This window comes from Camelus bactrianus, chromosome 9 (genome assembly GCF_048773025.1).
Source record: "Camelus bactrianus isolate YW-2024 breed Bactrian camel chromosome 9, ASM4877302v1, whole genome shotgun sequence".
In the NCBI taxonomy this organism is placed as follows: domain Eukaryota; kingdom Metazoa; phylum Chordata; class Mammalia; order Artiodactyla; family Camelidae; genus Camelus; species Camelus bactrianus.
The window spans coordinates 62,516,283-62,542,632 of NC_133547.1; the positions used below are offsets into that span (position 1 = coordinate 62,516,283).

At 49.6% G+C, this 26,350-nt stretch overlaps 2 protein-coding genes across 2 annotated transcripts; both read right to left on the bottom strand.

Moving 5' to 3' along the window:
- CES3 (carboxylesterase 3) lies at nucleotides 1-17,819 on the bottom strand. Its single transcript, XM_010962440.3, is given in 16 exon segments — nucleotides 1-2,374; nucleotides 2,480-2,558; nucleotides 2,686-2,826; nucleotides 3,458-3,605; nucleotides 4,672-4,752; nucleotides 9,138-9,272; nucleotides 9,669-9,770; nucleotides 10,446-10,550; nucleotides 10,653-10,806; nucleotides 11,306-11,439; nucleotides 11,588-11,726; nucleotides 11,832-11,897; nucleotides 11,899-12,031; nucleotides 12,582-14,748; nucleotides 17,128-17,200; nucleotides 17,756-17,819. Coding segments are annotated over 14 exon segments (1,695 nt in total). The 5' UTR covers nucleotides 12,664-14,748; nucleotides 17,128-17,200; nucleotides 17,756-17,819; the 3' UTR covers nucleotides 1-2,178.
- On the bottom strand, nucleotides 15,032-26,223 carry CES2 (carboxylesterase 2). Its single transcript, XM_010962439.3, is given in 13 exon segments — nucleotides 15,032-16,629; nucleotides 16,632-16,680; nucleotides 17,128-17,200; nucleotides 17,756-17,893; nucleotides 18,326-18,470; nucleotides 18,697-18,777; nucleotides 18,893-19,033; nucleotides 19,305-19,403; nucleotides 19,835-20,093; nucleotides 20,174-20,307; nucleotides 20,960-21,101; nucleotides 21,965-22,169; nucleotides 26,148-26,223. Coding segments are annotated over 13 exon segments (1,677 nt in total). The 5' UTR covers nucleotides 26,221-26,223; the 3' UTR covers nucleotides 15,032-16,491.
- Nucleotides 26,224-26,350: the final 127 nt, after the last annotated feature.

Consider the following 26,350-nt stretch of genomic DNA (forward strand, 5'->3'; position numbering starts at 1 on the left):
GCAGGAAAGCTGGCAGCAGAACAGGGACTGATGCCTCACCAGCAGGCTTGCCTGTCCCCTCAGAGCCCTCTGGCAATGATGGCACCAAATCTGATGGTCCACTCCGCCTCCCCGTGGCTGCCAGGTGTGGTGCATCCTCAGGCCTGGAGGAAGAGGCCTCTTCATACACCCAGAATGGTCAAAACACGAGCTTTTGATCCCCAGCCTGGTCCGGCTCACTCCCAGGCAGCCCTGGGGAGTTTTTCTTCCCTTGTCTTTGGGTCCTGTCAGCTACCAGGTCTGTCTGTTGATTCCTAAATCTAGAGCCCACTGGGCCTTCTGCCCACCTGGAAGCCCACATTGGCCCCCTCCTGGCCCCACTCTCACCGCCACATCCAAACTGCTCATGTCATACCCTGGTTAAAACCTTAACAAGGCTCTCCATTACCCTCTAGTCCATGCCCCATCCCAGCCCACAAGGCCTCTCCCAGTCTGCTCTTTGCCGACCTCTCCAGCCCTACAGAATTGTGTTTTCTCAGCACATCTCACCCTCCAGGCCTTTGTTCTTGCTGTTCCTTCTGCCAGGAATACCCTTTCCCCCTGCTCCCCACCCCTCGAGGCTACTCCTCTGGCCTGTACAACCTCTGCTTGTCCTTCAGGTCTCAGCTTAGATGTCCCATCTCCCCTGTCCCCCTAGTCAGGCTGGTCTATGCCTCCGGCTCCTACAGCCCTTTGTGTCCCCAGTGACACACTGTGTGATTGTGGCCTATTTACCTGTTGGGTGTCTGCCAGCTTGTCGGGACAAGCTTCCTCGGTGGAGAGAAGAGGATAAGAAGAGGAGCCCTTCGATGCCACGTAAAGAACTTAGACTTGCCCTAAGGGTAACAGGAATTCACTGGGAGCTCTTGAGCAGGGGAGTGGCACCACTCAGAACCCCTCTGGTTTATGATTCTCTTTACTGCCCCAAGCGAACTTCCCAGAACAGAACTGGTCCCAACTGTAAGTGGTTTTCACGTAACCATTAGGAGCCAGGAATTTAGTCTGACTGAGGAAGGGTATACGTGAGATTGGAGTAGGTAGGATGGGGTAGTCGGGGTGGGGGAAGTCACTGGGCTATGTATTAAAGTCCAGATGTTACAAGGGAATGGTGTATTGATCAGCAAAAGAAGAAATGTGTGCTCCTACTCAAAATCCTCTGGCTGCTTTTCACCTATTGTAGCCTGAGCAGGTAGATCTCTTCTTTTCTCTGTGACAACTTGACTGTTGCACCAGTCCAGATACTCTCACCTATCTTGTTCTCCTGTGTCCTGATAGGTGCTCTGAGAGTTGTGCTGAGCTCCCCTGGAAGTTGGTCTCCTATAGCTGGAGTGGGGAGGAAGCAGCCCCACCAGGCCTAAAGGGATGAGGCCCTAGGGCTGGGAAGCTTGCATCTCATGTCCAAGGATCAGGGTTCTGGCCCTGTTGAACTCTGTTCTGTCTTGTGCAAGGGCCAAGCATGGAAAAAGGGACCTCCCCCAGCTCTAATCAGAGGCTTCTGGGGGCTAAGATCTGTTCTAGGCTGGATCCCCTGATGCTTCAGGACTCCCCTACCCCAAGTTTCTGCCCCTGGAGTCCATCCACCCTTCTGGCCAGGGGGACAATATCTGTGCAGGATTAAGCATAGCTTTGGTGCCTAAATGGCCTGGGTTCACGTCCAGCAGCCACCATTCTGATACTTTCTCAGTCTTTCACTCATTCACCAAACATCCTCTGACTCCAGGTCCTGCCCAATCCTGGCATGAGAGATGCAGAACGGGGTCAGGCTGATTTCCATGCTCAGAGAACTCCTCAGAGTGGGAGAGAAACACAGACACAGACAATGCTAGCCTAGAGTGGGCCAAGCTGTAACGGACACAGATAGGGCCAGGCCTGAAGCAGGTCCTGGAGGAGGAGGGTCCTTTGGGAAGCTTGAAATATGAACTGAAATTTCCATGAAAAAAGTGGGGAGAGGAAGTTTGTGCAAAGCCCCCCTCTATGGGAGCAGATGACATTTCAAAGGAGCACATTGCCAGTCATGGAGGGGCTGAAGCTTTAGGAGGCATGACTACTCATCAGCCTGGTTTGAGTTAAAGTTTCTTAGCAGGGGGAGAAGGAGGCTGCCCCACTGAGACTTGCCCACCCCTAGGGTTGGCCCTGAGCCCAGAAGACCCAGGCCCTGCCTTAGAGATCCTCCCGGGCCTTCCTGACCTTCATCTTCTGCTGCCACTGCTGGATCTTGGTGGGAAGTGTCTCTGCCCAGAACTGCATTCGGGCCTTCCTTAGCTTCTGGCTGACCCGTGGCACCAGGCCGATTTCCAGATATTGCTCTGAATGGTTGAAGGAGGGCCAAAGAGGCAGCCCGCTGTCATTGGGATTCCTGGGTGGGAGGAATGAATGAAGACAAAGGCCTCTGTATTGCTCCCCAGGAGGCAGCTCTGAGTAGTCCAGGCCCAAAGCCAGGCATGCCTGCTGGCTCACTCACCCTGTCCGGGCAAAGTGGGTCCACTGGGCCATCATGGTGAGGCTCAGCTGCTTCTCCTCCTCTGTGGCTTCTGGAAAGGCTATGGGAGGGCAGATCTAGATCAGGGTCAAATGGGTCCTGGAGGAGACCCAAGGGTCCCCTGTGCTGACCAGAGACCTCTGTTCCTGCAAGCCGCGCCCGGAGCCTGGCAGCCTGTCCATCCTTACCCAGCATGGAGCTCTCATCCGTGAGGAAAGGACCCCCGAACAGGAAGGCCATCTCAGCCCCATGGTCAGCCCGCACCCAGGCCGGCTTGAACTTCACGAAAGAACTGGGTCGATGCTGGAACAGATAGAAAAAGATGGAATCTGTGGAGAGAGGGCTGGATAAGCGTTAGGTACCCACAGCCTGGTCAGGTCCTATTTTTGGTAGGAAAGGCTCATCATCATACCAATATCAGTAATAACAATGATGATGACAACCTGGTGAACAGCAAGCATTTACTGAGTACTTGCTGGGTGTTGAGCACCATTCCATGTGCTTTATGTGTTCATTTCATCTTCATAACAACCTATGGATTAGATTATTATCCCCATTTTACAAATGAGGAGACTGAGGCGCAGAATGGTTAGGTTTCTTGCCTGAGGTCACAAAGACAGGAACCTGGAGCTGTTTCAGGACTGTGTTAGGGATTAACCATGAGGCTTGGAGGAAGCAAGACTTTCCTCCCAGGAGAAGGGCTGAAAGCTTAGGAAATCACTCATAAGTCAAATGAATCCCTGAGAATTGATGAAAGGCCCTGGGTGACCTTTGACAAGTCACTGTACCTCTCTGAGCCTTGGTTTTCTCTTCTGCAGAGTGCCCCACCAGAGTCACTTCTCACTGCTGTGACACTGCATCCCAGAGAGGAAGTGGGATATGGGATATGGGGCCATGTCACCTGTGATAACCCTGGGCCCAAGTGAGAAGGGTGGGGCGGGCAGACAAGGATGGGCTTACCTCTGAGGTTTCTTGAAAAATTCAGCATGGGAAAGTTTATGACAATGTCACTCATCAATTCCTGGAAGGCTTCTCATTTGTCTTGTCCATCTGAGCTGCTGCCTAGGTATTCGTCTATGATGGTAGGTATCACCTCAGCAGGCACATTCTGGAGCAAGAGGCCTGCTCAGGTCCCACAGCCACAGTAGACACTCCCAAGAGGCCCCACACCCTCCTGCCTGGCCTCTTTCATGTCCCAGAGCTCATGTGCCAGGGGCCGGCCACTTGCCCCCTTGGGGAGTTCTCGATGGTGTCTGGGCAGGATAAGGTCAGATCTGGAGTCATATGCTAGCTCTGCAATCACTGCTTGGCTCTGTGACCTCAGACAGGTTGCTGAGCCTCTCTGAAAGTCAGTTCCTCCCTGGAAGTTTGTTTGGCGGCCTATGTAAAAGGGTTCTGGCCTGGAGCAAGTGCTCAGTTGAAGTTAACCAGGATGTTAGTGGGAAAACAAATCATGAGAACTCCCCATAGCTCCAGAGAACAGTAATGAGGCTGTGTGAATGAGGAGGGCTCCGGGGGGTCTCAAAGAAGGGAAATGCACATAGACTGAGCACCTCCTGGGTACCAGAGCTCACTGGTAGACTCTTCAAATGCAGCATCCAGTATCCTTCTTACAGCAGCTCATGTGGACGAGAAGTATCATCCTCATTTACAGGTGAAGAAATGGACTCAGAGGAGTTAGGATAACTGTGGACAAGTAGCCAAGGTTGGAATTTGACCCTAGGTCCACCTCGTTTCACATACGACAGTGTGCTCTTAATAGCTGAAGCTCTGGGATCAGACAGCTGGCTCGAGCTCTGCCTCTGCTCCTTATCCACCATAAGCCTGAGTTTCCTCATCTGTAGAATGAGTCTAATGGAAGTCCCTACTTCACAGGGTTGTAATGAGACTGAAGGAGAGGAATGCCTGTGCTCAGCACAGCACAGTCTCTGGCACATGGTATGCACTTATTGGTGATGAAAATGATGGTGATGATGATGGTGATGGTGATGATAATCTTCCTTTGAGAACCACATTGATTCCTGTCCAAGGGGATTAGTGGGTGGAACTAAAAGTCAGTAGTTAGACCATGGGGCTTGGCGGTAGGGAGGTAGCTATGGGTGTTGGAGGGTAGAAGCAGAGACTATGCTGGGTAGAACCCCCGCTGGACTACTCCTTCCTGCTTTTTGTCTCACCATACTGGTCAAGAAGGGCCTCAAGATGGCCAGCAAGTCCTCCGGGTTCATCTGATTCATCTTATCCAGGATCCCCCAGCCCTGCAGGGACACCAAGGCCCTCTCAGTGCAGCCTGATCACCTCCACCCCACCCCCAGCCCAACTCCCAGCAATGAGCAGGCAGGTGTTCACAGCCCTGTGCCCATGAATTCATTACAGAGCCAAGGGTAGCCAAACCCACCAGTCCACAGACCCGAAGAGATCAACTGGGGAGGGAGGAAAAAGCGACAGGCAAGTGGGTAACAGCAATTTGGGAATGTGTTCAACATTTTTGTAGAATAGCATCAAGACCCCCAGATGCTGTAGCAGGGGCTACAGGGAAAGTTCAAATGTTGTCTTTAAAGTGAAATGTTGGCTTTATATGTTACAGTTTTAAGGGCACAGTCTCTGGGTTCAAATCCCAGCTCTGCCACTTACTAGGCACACAACATGGGCCAGTTTCTTAAACTCTCTGTGTCTCAGTTTCTTAATCTGTGAAAGGAGTGACAATACCCTGCCTTGTAGGATTGTAGTGAGGATGGAATTAATACATATAAAGACCCTGATACAGAGTAAGCATGATGGAGATGTTAGTTATTAAAGTTAATTTCATGGCTCCTAGGCTCTGTTAATCTTTGTAAGAACAGGTACAGAAAATCCACAAATGAATAAACACAAAGAGTTTATACCCAAAGGGAGCTATTAATCTTCACTGGGAATAAAAGGACTAAATTAAAGGCCACAGAAGTTAAAGTAGCAAAACTTTTAAAAAAAGATGGTCTACAAGATTAGTATACAAAAATCAATTGTGTTTCTGTACACTAGTAATGGACAATCTAAAGATGATATTAAGAAAACAATTCAATTTACAATAGCATCAAAAGAATAAAATACTTAGAAATAAATTTAATGAATGAAGTACAAAACTGTACATTAAAAACCAGAAAACATAATTGAGAGAAAATTAAAGAAGACCTAAGTGGAGGTAGTCTGTGTTCACGGGTCAGAAGGCTTAATACTGTTAAGGTGGCAATACTTCCCAAACTGATCTACAGATTCAGCAGGATCCTTATCAGAATCTCAGCTGTTTGTTTTTGGGTTTTTTTGTTTTTTGGTGGTTTTTTTTTTTCTTTTGGCAGAAATGGGCAAGCTGATCATAATTCACATGGAAATGCAGGAGGCCCAGAATAGCCAAAACAATTGTTATGGATTGAATTGTGGTTCCACAAAAAAGGTACGTGGAGTCATAACTCCAAGTACCTCAGACTGTGACCTTATTTAAAGGTCAGGCCTTTACAGAGTTGGCAAATTAAGATGATTACAGAAGTAATCATTAGGGTGGGCCTCAGACCAATATGTCTAATGTCCTTGGGAAAAGGGAATATTAGGACACAGAGACAGACGGTACAGAGGGAAGACAATGTGAAGTCAGAGGGAGAACGCCATCTATAAGCCAAGGAATGGCTGAGGCTACCAGAAATTAGGAAAGAGGCACGGATTCTCTCTCGCGGCCCTCAGAAGGAACCAACCCTGCTAGCACCTTGATTTCAGACTTCTCACCTCTAGAACTGAGACAATACCTTCTGTTGTTTGAGCCACCCAGATTGCTGTCCTTTGTTATGGCAACCCTAGCAAAGTACTACAGTAATCTTGAAAAAGAAGAACAAAGTGGAGGGGTGGGTATAGCCCAGTGGTAGAGTGCGTGGTGGCAAATAAATAAATACCTAATTACCACTCCCCCAAAATACAAACAAACAAACAAACAAAGTTGGAGGAGTCACACTTTCCTATTTCAAAACTTCCTACAAAACTGCAGTAATCAAGACAGTGCGGCAGTGGCATAAGGATAGACATAGAAATTAATGAAGTAGAGTGCGAAGTCCAGAAATAATTCCTTCATTCATGGTCAACAAATTTTCAATAAGGGTACCAAGACAGTTCAAATAAGGAAAGAATAATTTGTTCAACAAATGATGCAGGGACAACTGAATAACCACATGCAAAAGAATCCTTAACTCATACTATATACAAAAATTAACTTCAAATGAATCTAGACCTAAATGTATTGGCTAGAACTATAAAATTCTTAGAAGAAGACATACAGATTTATGACTTTGGATTAGGCAATCATTTCTTAGATATGACACTAAAAGGCCAAGCAACCAAAAAAAAATGAATTGAACTTCACAAAATAGTTTTTGTGTTGTGAAGAATACTGACAACAAAGTGAAAAAGCTCAGAGAATGGGAAAAACATTCAAAAATCATGTATCTTATAAGGGACTTGTATCTAGAACACATGAAAAATTTATAACTCAACAATAAAAAGACAAACAATCCAATTTGAAAATGGGCAAAGGATTTCAGAAGACATTTCTCCAAAGAATATTATAAAAATAGCCAATAAGCACACGAAAAGATGCTCAACGTTTTAGTCATTAGGGAAGTGCAACTCAAAACCACAATGAGATACCACTGCACACCCCCTGGGATGACTATACCCAAAACGAGAGATAATAACAAGCGTTGGCAAGGATGCAGAGTAACTGAAATCCTCATACACTGCTGGGGGGAATGGAAAATGGTGCAGTTACTTTGGAAAATAGTTTGGCAGTTCCTAAAATGATTAAAAACATAGAGTTACTATATGACCCAGTAATTCCATTCCTAAGTATATAACCAAGAGAAATTGTCATATATTTGCACAAAAACTGGTACATGAGTGTTTATAGTAGGATAATCCATAATGGCCAAGAAGGTAGAAACAACCCAACTGTCTAGCAATGGATGGTTGGATAAACAGAATGTGGTGTATCCATACAGTGGACTATCCAGCCATAAAAAAGAATGAAGTAGTGATACATGCTACACCATGGATGAACCTTGAAAACATTATGCTAGGTAAAAGAAGTCAGACACCAAAAACCATATATTGTATGATTCTATTTATATGAAATGTCCAGAATAGGCAAATCCATAGATTTCACAGAAAGTAGATCAGAGACAGAAAGTAGATTCCTGATTGCCAGGGGCTGGGGGGAGGGGGAATGAGAAGTGACAGCTAATGGGTACAGACTTCTTTTTAGGGTAATGCAAATGTCCTGGAAGAAGATAGTGGGATAATTGTGCAACTTTGTGAGTATACTCAAAACCACTGAATTGTACTCTTAAAAGGGTAAATTTTATGGTATGCAAATTATATCTCAATAAAGTTGATATTTCTAAAATTATGGTCTGCAAATGCTGGTATAGTTGCAATCAAACCTATAGAATCAAGTTGCTGGCAGCAGTTTAAATTGGCAGAGCAATTTCAGAAAGTGTTATGCCAAAGGCAATACGTAAGAAGTGGAGAGGTCTCCACGAGCGGTATGAATTACTTTCCAGGGCTAATGCTTTCACCAAGGATATTTAGTAGAAATCTGGTTGGCTGAACAATTTACAGTTTTGTTCTTGGAGAACAAGGCGGGTGGAGGGAACATCTGCTCCAGCTGTAGGGTGGGCAGCACTCAATTCCAGAGAAGCATCTTTGGCTACAAAGTCCTGGACATAGCACTCCACACTAGGCAGGTTTGCCCAGGTCTTGGGTACCAGCAAGGTTGGCTCTCTTTTACACTCACAACTCCAAGTTGACAGTATCAGGGTGAGGCTGCCTATCAGAGTCCAGGGCAGTGTTTCCCCTTAACACTCTTCTGCCATCACACACAAACACACACACACACACATACACACACACACACACACACACACTCTACTGGCCTGGAGACCCCTACAAACTTCATCTTTGAGTATCAAGATTCCTTGATGCTCTCATCCAGCAAGCACTCAGATGCCCCTCCTGGGGATGAAATCCAAAGGACTAAGTCAGAGGACAAAAGCTGTGGACATGAAGGGGTTCACTGCACTAGTAGCTTCAGTGGTAAAAACAAGAAGCTGCCCAAGTGCTGAAATGAAGGAACATTATGATGAGACCCTTTTTTTTGTGGACAGTTTTGCAGTCATTAAATCAGTTACTTTGAAGCTGGGCAGAGGGAGAATGATAGGACAGGATGCTCAGAAGGAAAGTGCAATGCTGATGCTCTGTGTGGGGAGTTCAGTGCGCTGGAAGGCACTTGGGCTGTGACTTGCTGTCTGAAACCTGAGAGTCTTTGATGGTTAGTCTCTCAGGCAGAGTCATGCTAACCAGTCTCATAGAGCCTGATGTATCAACTAGGAACCAAAGCAGGAGTATGCTGTGGATCGACACTGCCTAGAAAGTGCAAAGATTTGGTTCTCAGGAAGGAAACATTTGCTTTCAGAAAATTAAGCTGGGTAACCTTGAGCAAGTCCCTTAAACCTCTCAACCTCAGCTTTCTCACCTATCAAACAGAAGTGCTCAGCTTACAGGCTGTGGGAATGGTACTGGGGCAGGAGAGCACTGTCTAGGGCAGGGCATTGAAGGGCACACTCACCTTGGGGATGAGCCAGCCAAACTTGTGATCGTTGACACCCAGGAGGAAGGGCACAGAGTGGAGCTGCCTCTCCCTCAGGAGCTCATTGGGGCTCTTGGGAAAGAAGGTGCCGTCAATGGTGTAGAAAGCTGTACCCTTTTGCAGGAGAAAGCAAGTCAGAGGGCCTCCCAGTCAGGATCAAGCCTCAAAATATGGGACCCCAAAGGTCACTTGGCTGCATGTCTGAGTGGCTAAACCTTGAGGAAAGGGAGGGGATGAGGTCACTAGGGCGAGAGGACCAGTGAGGGTCGGGAGACCAGACAAGCGATGCTTCTGAGCAGTCCTCTTCCTTAGAAGACAGGCCTGCCCTTGAGGCTGGGGCGGCCCTGCCTTCATGGCGCCGGGCCTAGTTGGGCCCTCAGCCACTACCTCTCAGAGGTGGCTACCTTAAGCCTCACCCCGGACTGCAAATTGCCTCTCTGCTCCCACAGGAACTGGACAGGACCCCTTCTGTGCCACTGCCCACCACTGTCCCCTAAGAGGTGGGTTTACCAACTTCTCTGCAAGCATCAGTTCCTTGCTTGACTTCTGCCGAAGGCACTGCAACATCTCAGCCAAGGAGTTAGAGCCACAGGCCAAGGAGCTGGCAAAGCTCTGGGGACAGACAAGAGTGTCTTGCCTCTCTCTCTCATCCATCATTGCCCACCTTCCAGCCCCCTGCCTCCCATAGAGAGGAGATGCATCCGTAGGAGGGCTGGGGTGACGATGTTAGAGATGGGACCTTGACACTAGCCAGACACCTGCCACCAACCCAGAGAAGCCTTCCTTGCTCACCAGCCTGGGTGGTCCCCAAGCAGCCTTTGTGTCCCCCATTACATCATACTGTCATTATCTGTATGTGTGTTTAGGTCTCCTTTACCCTTCTGAGGAAAGTGTTATTACCAAGTTAACTCTATTCTCAGAGCCAGTGGGATCAGTAAAGATTTGTGGAGTGAATAAGGAAATGAGATATAGTTTAGATGGGGAGGGATTCCAGCATGGGCTACTCTGGTAGGGAGGGAATGGGGGTCAGTGCTGAGGCTGGAAGCAGATCAGGGAGTCAGTAGGAAGCGAGGCTGAAGGGATAATTTCTTGGATCATGTCATACCTGGTGGCACTGATGGTTTTCTCTGAGTTCTCACAGGTTGTGTGCTTCCTTCATCCTAGTTGGTCCCTCTCTGCCAACAAGAAGCTCTCTACTGGTAAGACCTCCACTCTGGGACTCCAGGGCAAACACAGGGTGGGATGTGGCAGGTACAAATGGGGTAAGAGAGTGAAAGAAATGCAGACCTGAGCCAGGGGCCAGGGGTCAGAACTCAGAAATCCTGGTAAGGTGATGATTCCACTCTGTGCTATAGCTCTGTGGAACAGCCCTGCAGCCAGTGGGGACAGGACCTGGGTGCAATGTAGAGGACAGATGGCCGTCAGAAGAGGGCAGAAGATCTGGGAGGTCTGGGGCCACAGGAGACACCATCACTAGCCCCTTTGGTGACTCACCAGGGCAGAGACGATGCAGGCACCAGCAGATCCACCAAAGATGGTGACAGAGTTGAAGTCACCTCCAAAGGGGGTGATGTTCCCCTGCACCCAGCGCAGAGCAGCCACTACATCAAGGAAGCCCCAGTTGCCAGGGGCGTGCTTGTCCCCAGTGCTGGGGGTAGAGTGGGGCAGTGGTTAGGGTGGGCTGGCTCCCCTGACAAACTTTCTTCAGCCTTTGCAGGTTTGCTTTGAGCCAGCCACTAGGATGCCAGACTTTCTCCTGCTCCCCAAGTCTGGCCTGGCTATGAACCACACTTGGTATTCATATACCCAGCACGTGGAATGGGAGGGCCTGGCTAGGCCAACTGCCAGCTCTGGCTCTTAAGTGCTTGCTAAAGCTCTTTGTTCCTTGACCCCCATGCCCTGCTGGCCCCAGACCAGAAGCCAACACTTTCTTCCCAAAGGACAAAGTCCACTGAAAACTGCTGGCTTTGGTTGAGCCCCTCCCTCAGGGTGGAGCCTGGGGAAGCACCCTTCTCTGCCTCAGATATCCTGCTGGCCCAGGAGATCTTCCTTCAAGCTCCAGACCCTCACTCTAGATCCCCAGCTCCTCTCACGAGCTGGCCTCTCCTCAGTGCAGTCAATATCCTCTGCCAGGACTGCCACCTCACCTGAAGAAGCCAGGGATCCCCAGCCGGTATTGGACTGTGACCACTACCATATCCCCGTAGGCGGCCAGGGCTGAGCCATTGTGGGAAGTGGCGGCGCCAACCACGAAAGAGCCCCCATGGATCCATGCCATGACCTGCAGAGATGGCCACGGGTCAGTGACGCCCCCCAGCCTATCAGGGCAGGTCATTCATGGGACCCCCGGAGTGGTTTCAGAGCAGGGATGGCAAGGTGGCAGGCCAGGCGGAGTGGGCTGGATGGACAGGGCCCTCTGGGCTGCACACCAGCCTCCCAGCCCCTGAGGTGGCCTCAGCTGGGCTGTAGATGTTGAGGATCAGGCAGTCCTCCGAAATCGGAAAGAGCTGGTGTTTTCCGTCCAGCGTAAATCGGCTGTTGTTAATTCTCTCCATATCCTGTAGGCACCTGTGGCTGGGGAGGAGCCCGAGGGCCAATAGGTCAGCCCCACAAACCCTAGCAGCTGAACTCCCACTACTTGCTAGCTTGCCCGCCTCCACCGGGGCTCCTTACATTGCAGGGACCGTGCTGGCATCCCGCACACCCTCCCAGGACGGCGCTGGGCGTGGGGCAGAGAACTGGCCCCAAGGGTGGCTGGGCGAACGGGATGCCCAGGAAGACATTCACGAGCCGGTCTGTGCCCTTCACGCCCACCTGCCAGCTCCGCATGCTGCCAAGGGTGGTGTCTACTTCAGGCTGAGTGATCCCTGGTCCTGAGGGCAGGACAGAGGGGCTGTGGGTGAGTGGCAGCTTCCACAAGAGGATGGGTGGCAGACGGAGTCACTAAAATGTTTGCTCTCTGAGCACCTCTGCCACGCCCTGTTCTGAGCCCTTAGGTGAACTTCCCCAGGCTGCCTGTGAGATGGTCTTTGTGATTACCCACCACTTCCTCCTCCCTACCCTGCATCACCACCTTTCTCCTCCAGGCCAAACTATTACTTAGAGTAAAGGAACCAAGCTCTTCTGGAACTCACAGACCTGTGGGGTGGGGGATGGGGAGTGGGCTCAGGCCTTGGGCAAGGCACTCACCCTCTCTGAACCTCAGATAGCTCACACACACACACACACACCAGCCTGTGAGGACAGAGCCCCCGCCCAGAGAGGACGTACAACCCCTGGCATTCCTCCGAATGAATGGAGGGCTCCTTCCCTGGGCAGGCTGCCCACCCTTTCCTGTCCCTACCTCACTCTTGCCCCCTCCCCTCAAATCCTCCCACAAACCCAGAAGCTCCCACCTCTGGAGGCCCTGCAGGGGTGTCTTACCAGCGGCTGTAGCAGAGAATGGCAGGAGTAGACAGGCCACCCAGACCAGGATCCTGGACCCAGTTCTTACTGCTGCCTCCATGCTCCTCGCTCACAACTGGCTGCTGGCAGAAGTGGCAGAAGGTGGAATAAGATAAAATCCCTGCCCTTTGGCACAACCAGTCTCTAAAGGGCTGCTAGGAAAACCTCAGCCTCCAGCCCCAGCTGGCTGGTGGCAGCCCTAAGAACAAGCATCTAGTGCCCAGACTTGGGGAGGGGGGAGGCGGGGCAGGGAGAGTGCCCTGCAGGGGCCTGGGTGACATGCCAGCCCAGGGCTCTGCAGCTCCAGGTTCAAGTTCCAGTCTCCTGACTCCATGACTTCTATGAGATCTTGTACACTCATTGCAAAATACACATATCACCCACCTGAGGAAGTGGTGGCCATGACCCCAGTCAGGCCTGAGGTGGGGGTTGGTGTCTAGTCCTGCCTGCCAGGAGGTGTGTCTGAGCCCTGATGCAGGGTGGAGGGAACTGAAGTTGATACTATTTTTTTTTAAATTGAGGTTAAATTCACATAACATACAACTGACCATTATAAAGTATACAGTTCAGTGGCATTTAGTGTATTTGCAATTTTGTGCAACTACCATATTGCTCTAGTTACAAAATACTTTCATTACCCCAGCAAAACACCCTGTACCCATTAATTAGTTACTTGCTGTTCCTACCCCTGCCCCTTACCTACCATGCCTCTCCCCACCTCCCCTGATAACCTGATAATCATTAATAAACTTTCTGCCTCTATAGATATACCTATTCTGGATATGTCACATAAAAGCAATCATATAATATGTGAGCTTTTGTGTCTGTTTTCTTTCACTTAGCAGCATGTTTTTATGGTTCATCCAAGTTGTAGCACTTATCAGTACTTTGTTCCTTTTTTTTTATTTTAACGAAGGTACTGGAGATTGAACCCAGGACCTTGCGCATGCTAAGCACGCACTCAACCACTGAGCTACACCCTCCCTCCCTGTACTTTGTTCCTTTTTATGGCTAAGTAATATTTCACCGTAGGGCTGTACCATGGATTTACTTATCCATTCATCATTGATGGGCATTTGGGTTGTTTCTACCTTTTGACTATTATTAGTAGTACTGCTGTAAACATTTGTGTACAAGTTTCTGTGTGGTCCTATGTTTTCATTTCTCTTGGCTGTATCCCTAGAAACAGAATTGCCGGTGATATGGTAACTCTATGTTTAATGTTTTGAAAAATGGACAAGTTCTTTTCCATGGTGGTTAGATGATGCTCTTACAGAGCCTCAGTGCCTTGGGCAGGAGCAGCCCTGCCATGGGGCCCCAGGACTGAGGACACCCAGGGTGTATGTTGGGGTGACCTTCTCATGTAGGTAACTCTCTTGGAGGACCCTCAGATGACAAGGCAGATGCAGGGCACTACCCTTAGGTGGCCCTGAGACTCCAGGGCAGGGAGAGCTGGGGTCTGCAGGTAGGGATGCTGGGGGTGGGTTGCGGGGAGGAAGATTCCTATTAACAACTCAAACCCCATTCCAAATCCAGGGAAGATAGGACTTAAGAGCCAGACCTCCTGCACTCAAATCCTGGCTCTGCCAAGTGACAGCTGTGTGACCTGGTACAAGTTATTTCACAGCTCTGGGCCTAGTTTTATCATCCATAAAACAGCGATGATAGGAGGAATTGGCTCACAGGGTCAAAGTGACGTTACATTGTGAAAACACGCAGCATGAAACCAGAGCCAGTGGGAGCCTGTTCTTGTGTCACAACGCGGTCTGTCAGGGTGTCTGTCTCCCTGCTGGTGTGGCAGACCCTCACCCAGGGAAGGGCAGGACTCACCTCTGGGCCTCAGTGTCAGGAACCTGGCTGACTGGGAGTGGAGGCGGGGGATGTGGAGGGTGTGGGGCACTGGCAAATATTTGCTAATTTGAACAGTTGGCAGTGCTGATTTGATGAGAGACAGGCTGAGAGTCGTGCCAGGACAACTTGCCAGATCCTCTCTGGGGTTCCAGCTGGCAGCTTGAGCTGGGGAGCCTTAGGGTCAAAGTTCTGTCCTGCCAAAAATAACCAGTGCAGCTTCCTGATCCTCTTTGGAAGCCTCCCTGGCGGGGCTGCTCCCTCTCCCTGAATCTTGATTCATAGGTATATGCAGGAGCTGGTGTTAGAGAGAGAGAGAGAGAGAAACCACCACAATGAGATACCACTACATACCCATTAAAATTAATCAAACGTAAAAGACTGATAAGACCAAGTGCTGGTGAGAATATAGAGCAATTGGAACCCGCATATATGCTGGTGGGCATGCAAAAATGGTAGTTGCTTTGAAAGACAGTTTAGCATTTTCTTTAAAAGTTGAACATACACTCTCCATGTGACCCAGCAATTCCACTCTTAGCTATTTACCCAAAAGAAATGAAAGCATACGTCCACACAAAGACTTGTGAAAATGTTCATAGCGACTTTATTAAAAATAGACAAAAAATAGAAATCACTCAAATGTCCATCAAGGGGTGAATGCATAAAATGTGGCATGTCATGTATAGAATACTACTCAGCAAGAAAAGAGAAGAACTACTGGCTGAATCTCAAAAACAGTGTACTAAGAGACAGAAGCCAGTAAAAAGATGATTCCATTTCTATGACACTTGGAAAAGGCAAACTATAGCGACAGAAAGCGGTTTAGTGGTTGTGTGGGTCAGGGTGAGGGCAGTGCAAAGGGTCATAAAGGAAATTTTGGAGCAACAAATGCACCCTAAAACTTAGTAGTTGTGTGTCTTATACATTTATCCAAATTTATCAAACTATACATCTAAAATGGGTGAATATGATTGTATGTAAATTATTCTACAACAAAGCTGTTAAAAAATAAGATTACTAAAGCTAGTCCTAGGAATACACTTTGTGGAAGTATCCTGTGCATCTGCAGGATGAAAAATGTACAGAGGCATGCGTGCCATAAGTGCTTAATAAATGCTTTCTGGATGCAGGGGAAGCACTATGCACCAGTTAAGTGTTCACTGAAAGGAAAGCCCCTTCCCTCTCCTGAGTTGGTCGTTTCAAACTTAAGGTTATACTTTTCTGCCATCTGGTGGCCAGAGTGGGCAATGCTGGAATCTTCATCAAGCCTCACTTAAGGAGGTTCCACAGTTGGGCTTAAATACAGCGAGACAGAAAGAAGGGGGACTTTCCTTCTGGGAAATCTAGTGCCAGAGGGTCAGAGGTGGGGAGTCCTGGGTCTATGAGAAGAGGAATGCAGCCTCTTAATGACAGAGGGAAACTGCTTTGGTGGAACAAAGAGGCAGAATGAACATAATTGCTACCTTTACCTGTTGAGATAAAATATAAGAGAGGGGTTTTTGCAGGGAGAGGGTAAAGTGAGAATAAAAGTTTAGGGAAAACAATGAGGTAAGTAACGAAAATAATGTGGATGCACCCAGTGAGTTGGTGAGATAGGAGAGCAAGTGATGCTGAGCCAGGTATGGGCAGACATTCTCCAAAGCATCCTCCTTCAAAGGGAGAGGAGAGAGGGTGGGAAGGGAGTGGAGGTGAGGAAGGGAGGATGGGGCCAAGGGCCCAGTGGGATGTTGGGAAAGGTAAACTTCCATTGGGATTTGCCCACCCCCAGCTTTGTGGGAGGATTTATTGAGTGTGTCTAACAAGAAAGGACCCATGGCAGGCTTGGCAACTAACATGTGGTAAGTTCTTAAATGTTTGCTGGGGGGATGGATAGAAGAAGGAAGGAAGGAAGGAAGGAAGGAAGGAAGGAAGGAAGGAAGGAAGGAAGGAAGGGCTATGCAAATGAAGGAAAAACTACTGGTTCCTCACTGGGTGTGTGTGGGCACCTCTGGCAGACCCCCACCTGCACTCAAGCCCACACCCCAACCCCTGATGCAGGAAGCTACAGTTCTGTGTGCTTCTCCTTGGCCTCCATTAGCTCCTGCATCTTCTCAGGTAGGGTCTTTGTCCAGAACTGGAGCCTGTGGGCCTTCAGGGTCCGGCCCACTACAGGCTGCATGTCCAGCTGCAGGTATTGCTCTCCTCCTGGTCAAACAGGGGCCAGTGGGGCAGACCCTCGCTGTTGGGGTTCCTGTAGACATGCCCACCCATGGAGCAGTGTGAGAGTCACTGTGAGCCCTACCAGGCCCAGACCCGAACATCCTGACTGAGGCCAGGCAAGGCAGCCAAACAGGGCTTAGGGAATGAAACAGGGAGGTTTCCAGAAGTAGGAAAGAATCTACCTCCCACCAGAGCATCAGCTCCACCAGGTGGCAGAGCAGCCTGTGTTCTTTCCTGACAGAGGGAGGCTCTGTCAGTAATAGCACTGTCACCTCCCCTCCAGATGACCCAGGGATGGCATAAGTGTCCAGCATCCATAACGCCCCTCTTTGTCCAAGAGGGTCCTGGAGCTGGGGAGAGGGCTGCCACTCAATTAAAGACATCTATGCTAATGAGGTCACCACAGACAAGGGAGTCCTGATTGGTTCAAGATACACCCCTCAACTGTGGAGGTTAAAGTAAGGATGCAACATCTCACCCATTTCGAGCAAAGTTGGCCCAGTACTTCATCATCTTCCTGCTCAGCAGCAGCTCCTCCTCAGTCATTTTGACTACAGAGCAGTAGGACAAAGGTCCTGGTCAGGGTAGCTCCAGGGCAGCATGTGGGTCATTTCGCAAACCACTCTCACCATCCCAGGTGTAGCTTTCCCCAGCCCCTCCCTGCCAGCCTAGACCTGGCTCTCTGCCTGCTCCCCAGGCCCTCTCCTCGCCCAAACCCCATATATTCATCTCAGGCTCTGGCTGACCTGACACTAGGCTCAGGCCTGACCCAGAGGGCTCCCTTCTTCCTTCTGATACTGGAAGGGCATTTAAGAAGCAAATATGCCTTTGAAACAGCCCCCTCTGCACCCATGCCAGATACCCACAGTCAGGGTGGGGAGAGGTGGAGGGCGCATAGGTCCCTGTTCGAAAAGCCCTGTACTCCAATGTGAGCTCAGTCTTTCTGGCTGTCAGATCTTGGACACTTGATCCCGTCCTGTTTTGGAGCCTCAGTTTCCTCATCTGTACAGTGAGGGCAATTACCCTCTCTCAGGGACTCAGCCAGTGTACTGACTCACATCCTGGGAATGAGGGGCCTCTGAGGAAACCCGCCCAGGAAGACTCACCATAGCGGCCCTGGAAAGGGTTTCCAAAGACAAAGAGAACCTCATCTCCATGGTCTGCTTTCACATAGCTTGGCTTGATGTCCTTGGAGAAGCTGGGTTGATGCTGGAACTCGTAGAAGTAGACAGGGGCATGGGAACCTGGGGAGGTGGGGTAGACAGGCTATGACGTGGCGGCTTCTCACCTGGAGTTTTCTTGAATTACCCATGGTGATGACACAGCTAAATCCAAAGCTGGTTGGGATCTGGACAATGAGGCGAGGGAGCCCCAGGCGGGAGCAAGGGCAGTGGGAAGGGCCTGGGTTTAAACTGTGGCTTTGGAACTTCCTGAGGTATGGTCTTCGGCAAGTCACTGAAGGTCAGTGAACCTATTTCCTCATCTGTAAAAAGGAATAAATGTCTGTCTCTTAGACTAGCCGTGAGGATTTACCAAGATGAAAGATATTAAGTGGCTGGCACCTGAGCCCAATAAACAGACGTGGGCTGGGACCTGGACACCAGTAGACCTCAGCTGTTACCTGCAGCTCTGAGTTTCTCCCTTGCCAGTCTTCCCTTAGTTCCAGATGTACTCACGCTGAAAGTTTGCTACTTGGAGTGCAGGGATCACAAAGAGGTAGTCTTCCATCATCTCATGGAACTGGGTTTGGAGGGTCAGGGGGTCCTCACTGTCTCCTATGTACTCCTCCATCAACAGGTCACCCATCTCAGGAGACAACATCTGCCCCAGGTGGATCAGGAAGAGTCAGGTTAGGCAGGCTGGCCGGGGCAGGGAGGCGGCAGGGTCAGGACTGGGGAGATGGATCCTGGGATGGGATAAGGAATCAGGGGAAGGGGCCAAGCTCTGCAGGGGTAGTGCATGGACAGGGTATCCAGGAGATGGGCTTCCCGTGCCTTGGAAGAGGAGAGGAACCCCTCCCATGGGGGCAGGTCCCCAGAAGCCTCACTAACATTGTTGATGCTTTCTGCAAAACAGCCTTCACGGTCTCTCTGTTCATTTCCGTCTGGGTACCATATTTGATCAAATCCTGGGTGGTGGGGGGGAGTCTCGAGTTGGAGATGGGATAGCCTGGAGCTATGAAATCCCTAGGCTCCCCCACGAAATGGGATCCCGGCACCTAGAGGCTTGGGAATGGGCCTTACCGAGGGGATGATCCAGCCGTACTCATCGTTGTTGACACCAATGATGCTGGGGACAGGTTGAAAGTCAGCAGAGGCCAGAAGCTCCTGGGGGTGCCTGGGCAGGAAAATCCCATCCACCAGGCCAGGGATGATCTTGAAGGCCTAAGGGGCACTCAAAGTCAAGTTGCAGACATTTTCTGATGCCACAGACATCTTCTGCCCCTTCCTTGCTCATCCCAGGATGCTCACACCCACACCAGGAGGTCCGACACCTGCGTTAGCATGGCCTGGCCTTAACTCCCCATCCAGGGCTGTGAGGACCCCAAGGTGTGGAGATAGAGTAACCTTCCCAGGGAGTATGAGGGGCACTCAGGTTTGCCTGTCCTACACCTATGGGCCCCCTTCCTCCACACCCGCACCCATTCAGTCCAACCTTGTTGATGGCCAGAATCTCCTCTTCACTCTTGCCCCGCAGGCAGTTCATCAGGGCCTCTGAGTCAACCTGGCCACAGGCAGACAGGTTGACCACTATCTATAAAGAGACCAGGTAGGGGCTAGCTCATCCTTCCAGGTAAGGGAGAGTGGTTATCCTGATGCTCCAGTTGGAGGCAGGTGTACCCCAAATCTCACAGAGTATCATGAGTGGATTCCTACACTTTTGAAATTATTCTGATTTCCCTGATGCTCAGAGGTCTCAGCTAGAGGGGCCATCCCACCTGCCAAGATGGTCTGGCCCATGATGGGGGCCCCCAGGGTGTCAGTTTTGGGGGCCACAGAATGACTCAGTCTCTGTGCTGGTAGAGGTCTGTGGATTCTAAGCCTGAAACAATCCCGGGATAGACAGCTATTCCCAAGGTGCTCTGATGACAGGGGAGTCCTTGTCCCCATTTAACAGAGTAATGGAGGCTGAGAGGTAAGAGATGGGGCAGCAAGTCCAGGCTTCCCACAGTCCAGGGCACTCACTGCAGAGACCACATCATATGAGCTGGTGATGAAGCTGGGCAGTAGGGCCACACCGCTCTCCATGATGGCACGGTGGAAGAGTCCTTGAGACATGGGGGACACGACATGTGAAGACACACTTATGCCACCTGCAGACTGGCCAAAAATAGTGACATGGCCAGGGTCACCTCCAAAGTTGGCGATATTCTGCTAGACCCAGTGTAGTGCAGCCACTTGATCCAGGTAGCCCCAGTTGCCAGTTGCATGTATGTCTCCAGTGCTGCGAGGGGGCAGGGATGGCGGTCATGGAACGGTCCTGGCTTTGTCAGCCCACACTGCCCAGTCCAGCCCCAGTCTCACCTGAAGAAGCCCAGCACACCCAGGCGGTACTGGGTAACGACCACTATGACGTCCTCGAAGGCTGCCAGTGCAGACCCATCATACATGGAAGCCATGCCCATCACAAGCAAGCCACCATGGATCCACACCATCACCTGGAGAATCCAAGGCACAGATACCACGTTGCTCCCACCCAGCCCAAACCCCACCAGGGATGCTGCTTAGACTAACCACCACCTTGGCTCTGTCTGTCTAACAATGTGGACAAAACTCGATATATTCATGCCCCGGGGCTGAAAGTGACCCAAGTTCCATCAGGAAAGCTGGCCTCCCACACTTTGGGGTCTGTCCCATGTATCAAGGCCTGGCTCCATTTCTCCCAGAACACTCTCTGAGGTGGAAAGAAAAGGGGTGTCTCCCTGATCACCCCACATGCATATCAATTAAGGAAAGTGTTCTCTATTCTCATTGGCCCGACAGATAATCCCTGGCTGGGGTCTCTGGCCACCTCAACGGGCAGCCCTCAGTCACCTGAGTGGGTCTCCTGTGCATGAGTTGGTTAGGTGAGTCCCGGGTCCCTCCCAGGGCCACCGTTTCTGATCTCTGGGAGAAGCCAGGGTTCTGCAACCCTGTGCCCAGGGGTCAGCCACCCATGCTGGGTAAGAAGGACTCTCTTAGATCTAATAGTAAGAAGCTTCTTAATAGGGTCCACACTGCAGTGGAGCCCAGGCTGATCCTGTCCTTTTTCAATCTTCTTGCAGAAAAAATGTCCTCCCACCCCTTAGCCAGCTGTGACCTGGCACTCACAGGCCGGTTGGAGCCCTCGTGGGTATGGGCAGGTGTGAAGATGTTGAGGTACAGGCAGTCTTCAGACATGGAGGTGGAAGGCAGGGTCATATTCAATACTTTCACAAACATTGCATTCATGCTAGCCGTATCCTGCAGACACCTGGTGGCAGTGGCAGGCAGTCAGTGCTGGAGCCGTGTCATGGCCATAAACAGATCCCACCTACCCTTGGTCCCACTTCCCTCGATACCCTGCTCGCACATGGTCCTTTCCTAAAGCCCCTTTGCACCAAGTAAGTTACAGGCCACAGGTTCTGGGGAAGCTGTCTTCTGGAGAGGCGTCAAGCTTATGAAGTCCTTGGATACCAGTCCTCCTGAGGCTGAGAAATCCTGACTCTTGGGGGTCTCTATGAGAACCATTGGTTGCATGTGTTGACACTCACCACCATATCACTGTACTCAGATAGGCCTGGAACAGGGAAGTAGCCCATATACATGTGCTGCCAGAATGAATGGATGTTAATTTCTCACAAGAAGGGGAGTGGGATGTCCCTTGTTCCAAGTCAGACTCTCAAGGAACCTCATCACTCCCATATAGTTTCCAGCTGCAAGAATATATACATGCCCCTTGGTCAATGGCACCCAGCCCTGTCAGCTGGTGCAGTGACTGTGCAGAGTGGGGGTTCCCCACTCCTCAGGGATCTACTGTATCTGCTGCTACAAGGTTCACACCTCTCCCAGAGACACCTCCTCTTGGCATAACTAGAACGTGGGGGAGATGTGTATCTCTGCTCATCCCTTCAGCATGTGGAGCTAATGCTCTTTGAGTGTTAAGCCCTCAGCCTGGGAGTTACTCCACCCTTTCAAGGCTCAGCATGCTCATCAGAAAAATGCATGTGGGGATCCATCAAACTCAGAGGGAAAACTGGCTGTGGGCATTTAGATAAAATGACAATGGTGGCCTGGCCCAGAGCTCTGAGTACCTTCTATCTCCAGGGCCTAGAGTTCCCTGCACTCTCTGCTTACATGGCCGGGTGGGAGGTCCCATCCTTTACACCACTCCAAGATTCTGGGGGCTCAGGGGGCACAAATTGCAGAGGCCCCAGAGGTGGCTTGGCAAAGGGAATTCCCAGGAAGGTGTGGACCCTCACATCAGTGTTCTTCATGTGGACGAGACTCCCTCGCACTTGCCCTGTGTGTGTCATCCGGACAGGGCTGGTAGAGTCCTGGCCTGTGCACAGAGAGATGGATATCAGGGTTAGGTCTCCCCCATCAGCTGCCCTCCCCAACTGTTGATATGGCTACCTCCTTCCTGTCCTCAGCTCAGTTCAAGGGACACAGGTGTACCAACATTTGCTTTGCAGATTTCCTTCCTGTATCTCTGCCCCGACCCTTGCCACTGCCTTCACTGAAAGGTGCCAGCCTTTCCCACCACACTCAGTGAGGCTCCCTGGGGCTTTGCCCCATGGTTTAGCCCCAGGAGCTTCAAACAAACAGCCACATGAGCTTGATGGGAGAGTGTCCTTTCCACTCACCGTGTGCCAGGTCCTAGGAGGCAGTAGGAGAACTGTGGGAACAGGACAGACAAGGTTCCTGCCCTTAAGGATCTCACACTCTAGGTGGAAAGAAATGACAGAGAGAGAGTATCCTCCAGAAAGTGATGTTATGAAGAGAACTACAAGGTGAAGTGCAGGTGAGTCTAGAATGTGAACAGTACAGCCCGCCCTGCTGTGGGGATCAGGGAGGCCTGAAGAGGCTGCACGTCACCTCACAGAGAAAGAGCTGATATTCACCATAAATAAAGAATGTCCACAAATGAATAAGAAATATGCCAGCTGCACATATTTGGTAAAAGAATATGAAATGGAGAAAGAATATGTTCAGACAGAACAAGGAAAATAAATAAATGGCTCTTACACAAATGAGATGTTCATCTCCCTTGTGCTAAGAGAAATGCACACTGAAATCTGTGAGGTCAACAACTTACATTGTCACAAAAAACAAGACAGTCAGATGTTGTATGTTTTCTACTGGAAGTCCACTGCACCACATATGAAGTAGTCTTTCCCCCAAACAAAGCAAAGCAAAACCTAAACTCTAAATCTGATCAAGCCTCTAGAACACAAATACAAGTTTAGAGACATACAAGGGACAGAGAAACAGTTAAAAGACACCATAGGGAGATAAATAAGTTTATACTGTATAGCACAGGGAAATATATTCAATATCTTGCAGTAGCTTACAGTGAAAAAGAATATGAAAATGAATATATGTATATTCATGTATGACTGAGAAATTGATACAATATTGTAAACTGACGATACCTCAATAAAAAAGTAAACATATAGATAATTTTAAATAAAATCTGATTCTATAAAATAATTTTTTAAAAAAGATACCATAGGGATGTAATCAGCAAAACCCCAATTCTGGATCCTCTCCAGAACAGACAGACTAGTTTCTTCAACACACCAACAAAATTACAAGGAAAATAAAAGAGAGGAAGAGGAGGAATCTGAAGATTGAAAGAGATTCATGAAATACTTCAAAAAGACAATAAAAATGTTGGAAAGGACGTAGAAAAACTAGGACATTCATACATTGCTAGTGGGAAGGGAAAATGGTGCAGGTGCTTTGGAAGATATTCTGACAGTTTTTCAAAAGGGGAGACACAGAGTTACCACTGGACCCAGCAATTCCACTCCTAGGTATAAACCCACTAGAGTTGAAAACATATGTCCATACAGAAACTTGTGTAGGAATGTTCATAGCAGGATTATTTATAACAGCCAAAAAGTAGAAACAATCCCAAATGTCCATCAACTGATAAAATGTATCACAACTACACAATGGAATATTATTCAGCAATAAAAAGAGGTACGGAACATGCTACAACATGGATGAACTTGAGAATATGGTAAGTGAAAGAAGCCAGTCACAAAGGACCACATATTAGATGATTCCATTTATATGAAGTGTCCAGAAATGGAGCATCCATAGAGACAGAAAGCAACCCATCTGCTGAGGTTGGGGCGAAAGGGGAATTGATGTGATGAACTCTGAATATACTAAAAACCACTTTAAATGGGTGAAAGTTATGCTATGTGAATTATATCTCAAATTTGTTATTAAAAGAAGTACATCTACCAATGTTTAAAGTATAAACCTTATTTAAATCATTGTTTTTAAAAAATCATAAATATGAGATAATATGAAATGAGAATATTTGATTAGATATTTGATTATACTAAGGAACTATGAGAGAAATATACCTTTTCTTTTACTAGGACAGGATAAAAAAAAACTTACAGATGATATGATGTCTGGGATTTGCTTCAAACAAATAACGGTGCAAAGGAGAGGTGATAGTCCAGACAAAACTAAGGTGCCCAGGTATTGATATTTGTTGAAGGTAGATCATGAGTTTATTACATTATCCTCTCCTCCTCAGATGGGGAGCCCTGTGGTGCTGTGTGGTCTTGGGCAGCCCTGACCCTCTCTGTGCCTCAGGGTGCAGGAAGTTATCCAGTCAGGCTCCCCATTCCCCCGGTGTTATCTCCACTGGCTCCCACCTTGCGATGCCTTTCCTCCTGCAGGCTCAGGTTCTTCCTCTGCAGAATTTGGCAGGTCTGAGCCTGGTTTCATAATAAAAAGTTTAACAAAACAAAACAAAACAAAACAAAAAAACAGGCTCAGGGAGCTATACTATCCCACACCTATCAGATCAATGTGGATCAACATTCTTGATGCCACCTGGTGTAGGTGAAGCCAGAGTCAGCAGCTACAGGCCCCAAAGAGGGCAACTGAGCAATATCTTTCCAACTCAAAAGGCCCACCCTTCTCCCCAGTATCATATTGTCTACACAGCTCCTTACGGGATGTGATGTCTGTTCCTGTACTTCACTGTTGCCAGTGGCCTCTAATGCTTGATGTTTGTTATAGCAAAGGACAAAACCTGCTAAAATGTCCCTGATCAGAAGCTGGGTACATACAGGATGCTTTCTCTTTGAAGAGAAGCCCTTCTATTAAACAGTATGAAGAAGTTCTACCATGTGCAAGTGTGGTGAGGTCACCCCCTGTGTCAGGAAGTGGAAAAGCTAGGCACCAGAAAGGGAGGGAATTTCTGATCATTTAGGTGAAAACCAAGGCTGCATGTACACATCTGTTCCTGGTAAACTCCTGGTCAGTGTGTGGAAGGTCCCAGAGAACTTGATGGTCCCTGTTGGATAACACAGAACTGGATGGGACAGGAGAGGGTGAGAGCCATCACCTGTACTTATCAATTCTTTCTTTCTGAAAGTGGGTCCAATCCAACATAGCAACATTTCTAAAAGGAGGTGTCAGCGAGGCCTAGTAGATCGTGGTGCGGAAGGTTCTGGTGACCTCCTGGAGCCTGATCAGTGATGGGTAAGGGGGAAGCCCTGTGGAGTTGGCCACAGGGGATGGATTAGTGTGGACAGGCAGATTCCACTGGGAAGTGAGAGGATAGTCAGGCTGCACAGGCAGAGCCCGTTTGGATAAGAGGATCACGCCCTTCCAAAGGGGGTGCAGGAGGTGCAGACACACCCAGGCACAGTCCCCACATAGCCTAAGCTACCTATAAGGGTTGACATAAAGAACGCTCACCTTTGCCCTGGAGGCCAAGGTATGCCCTCCCCCAGGGTTGGCACATAGGGTGAAGAGAAGGAGGTGCTAATCTGATAGGCTTTAGGATGGGGAGGTGGGGAGCTGGGAGGTGTGCTCCTATAGCCAGAGCCAGTAACTTGCCTGGGGTTCCTGTGGAAGGGGGCTCAGTGGGTGTCAGGACGCCCCTTTAGCCAAGGATGCAACACTCAGAGCTAAACGGCAGCAGAAAGATACTATTATTTCTGTTATTACCCAAGGGCAGCGCCAGCTCCACCACAAACACTAAGAAAGAAAGTCCCAAATCCGCCCTTCCCTCCCCAAGCCCACCAGGTGCTGCCAGAGTCCCTAGGGGCCGCTGGGCCCTCAGTGTACTGTGACCTGGGACAGCCCCTACTCTCCATGCGCCTCAGGGGGCGCACCCTCATTGGTCACCGTGTGTCCGGTCTGGCACACGGTTCAGGGGCTATAGCTCTCCAATGGTTCCCACCTCCCCGACGCCTGTCCTCCCGCAGCCTCGGGTCCTGACTCTGCAGAATTTGGTAAGTGCTATCCCGGTCTCTGTTGCCTTATGCGGGACCCTCACCCTGGCCCGGAACGAGAAGCAGGAACCCGAAGGTCACGGCGCTCAGCCACAAGCGAAGTCTGTCCAGTGGCATGGTGGGCTCACAGTCTTCTCTTTTTTGCGCTACCGGGGAGCAAGCTGCGTTTCACCGAGAGGCTCCTCGGGGGCCGGTCCAGCAGTCGATTAGTGAGTGCCCCACCAGACCCGGAGTTTGGACTGGGCAG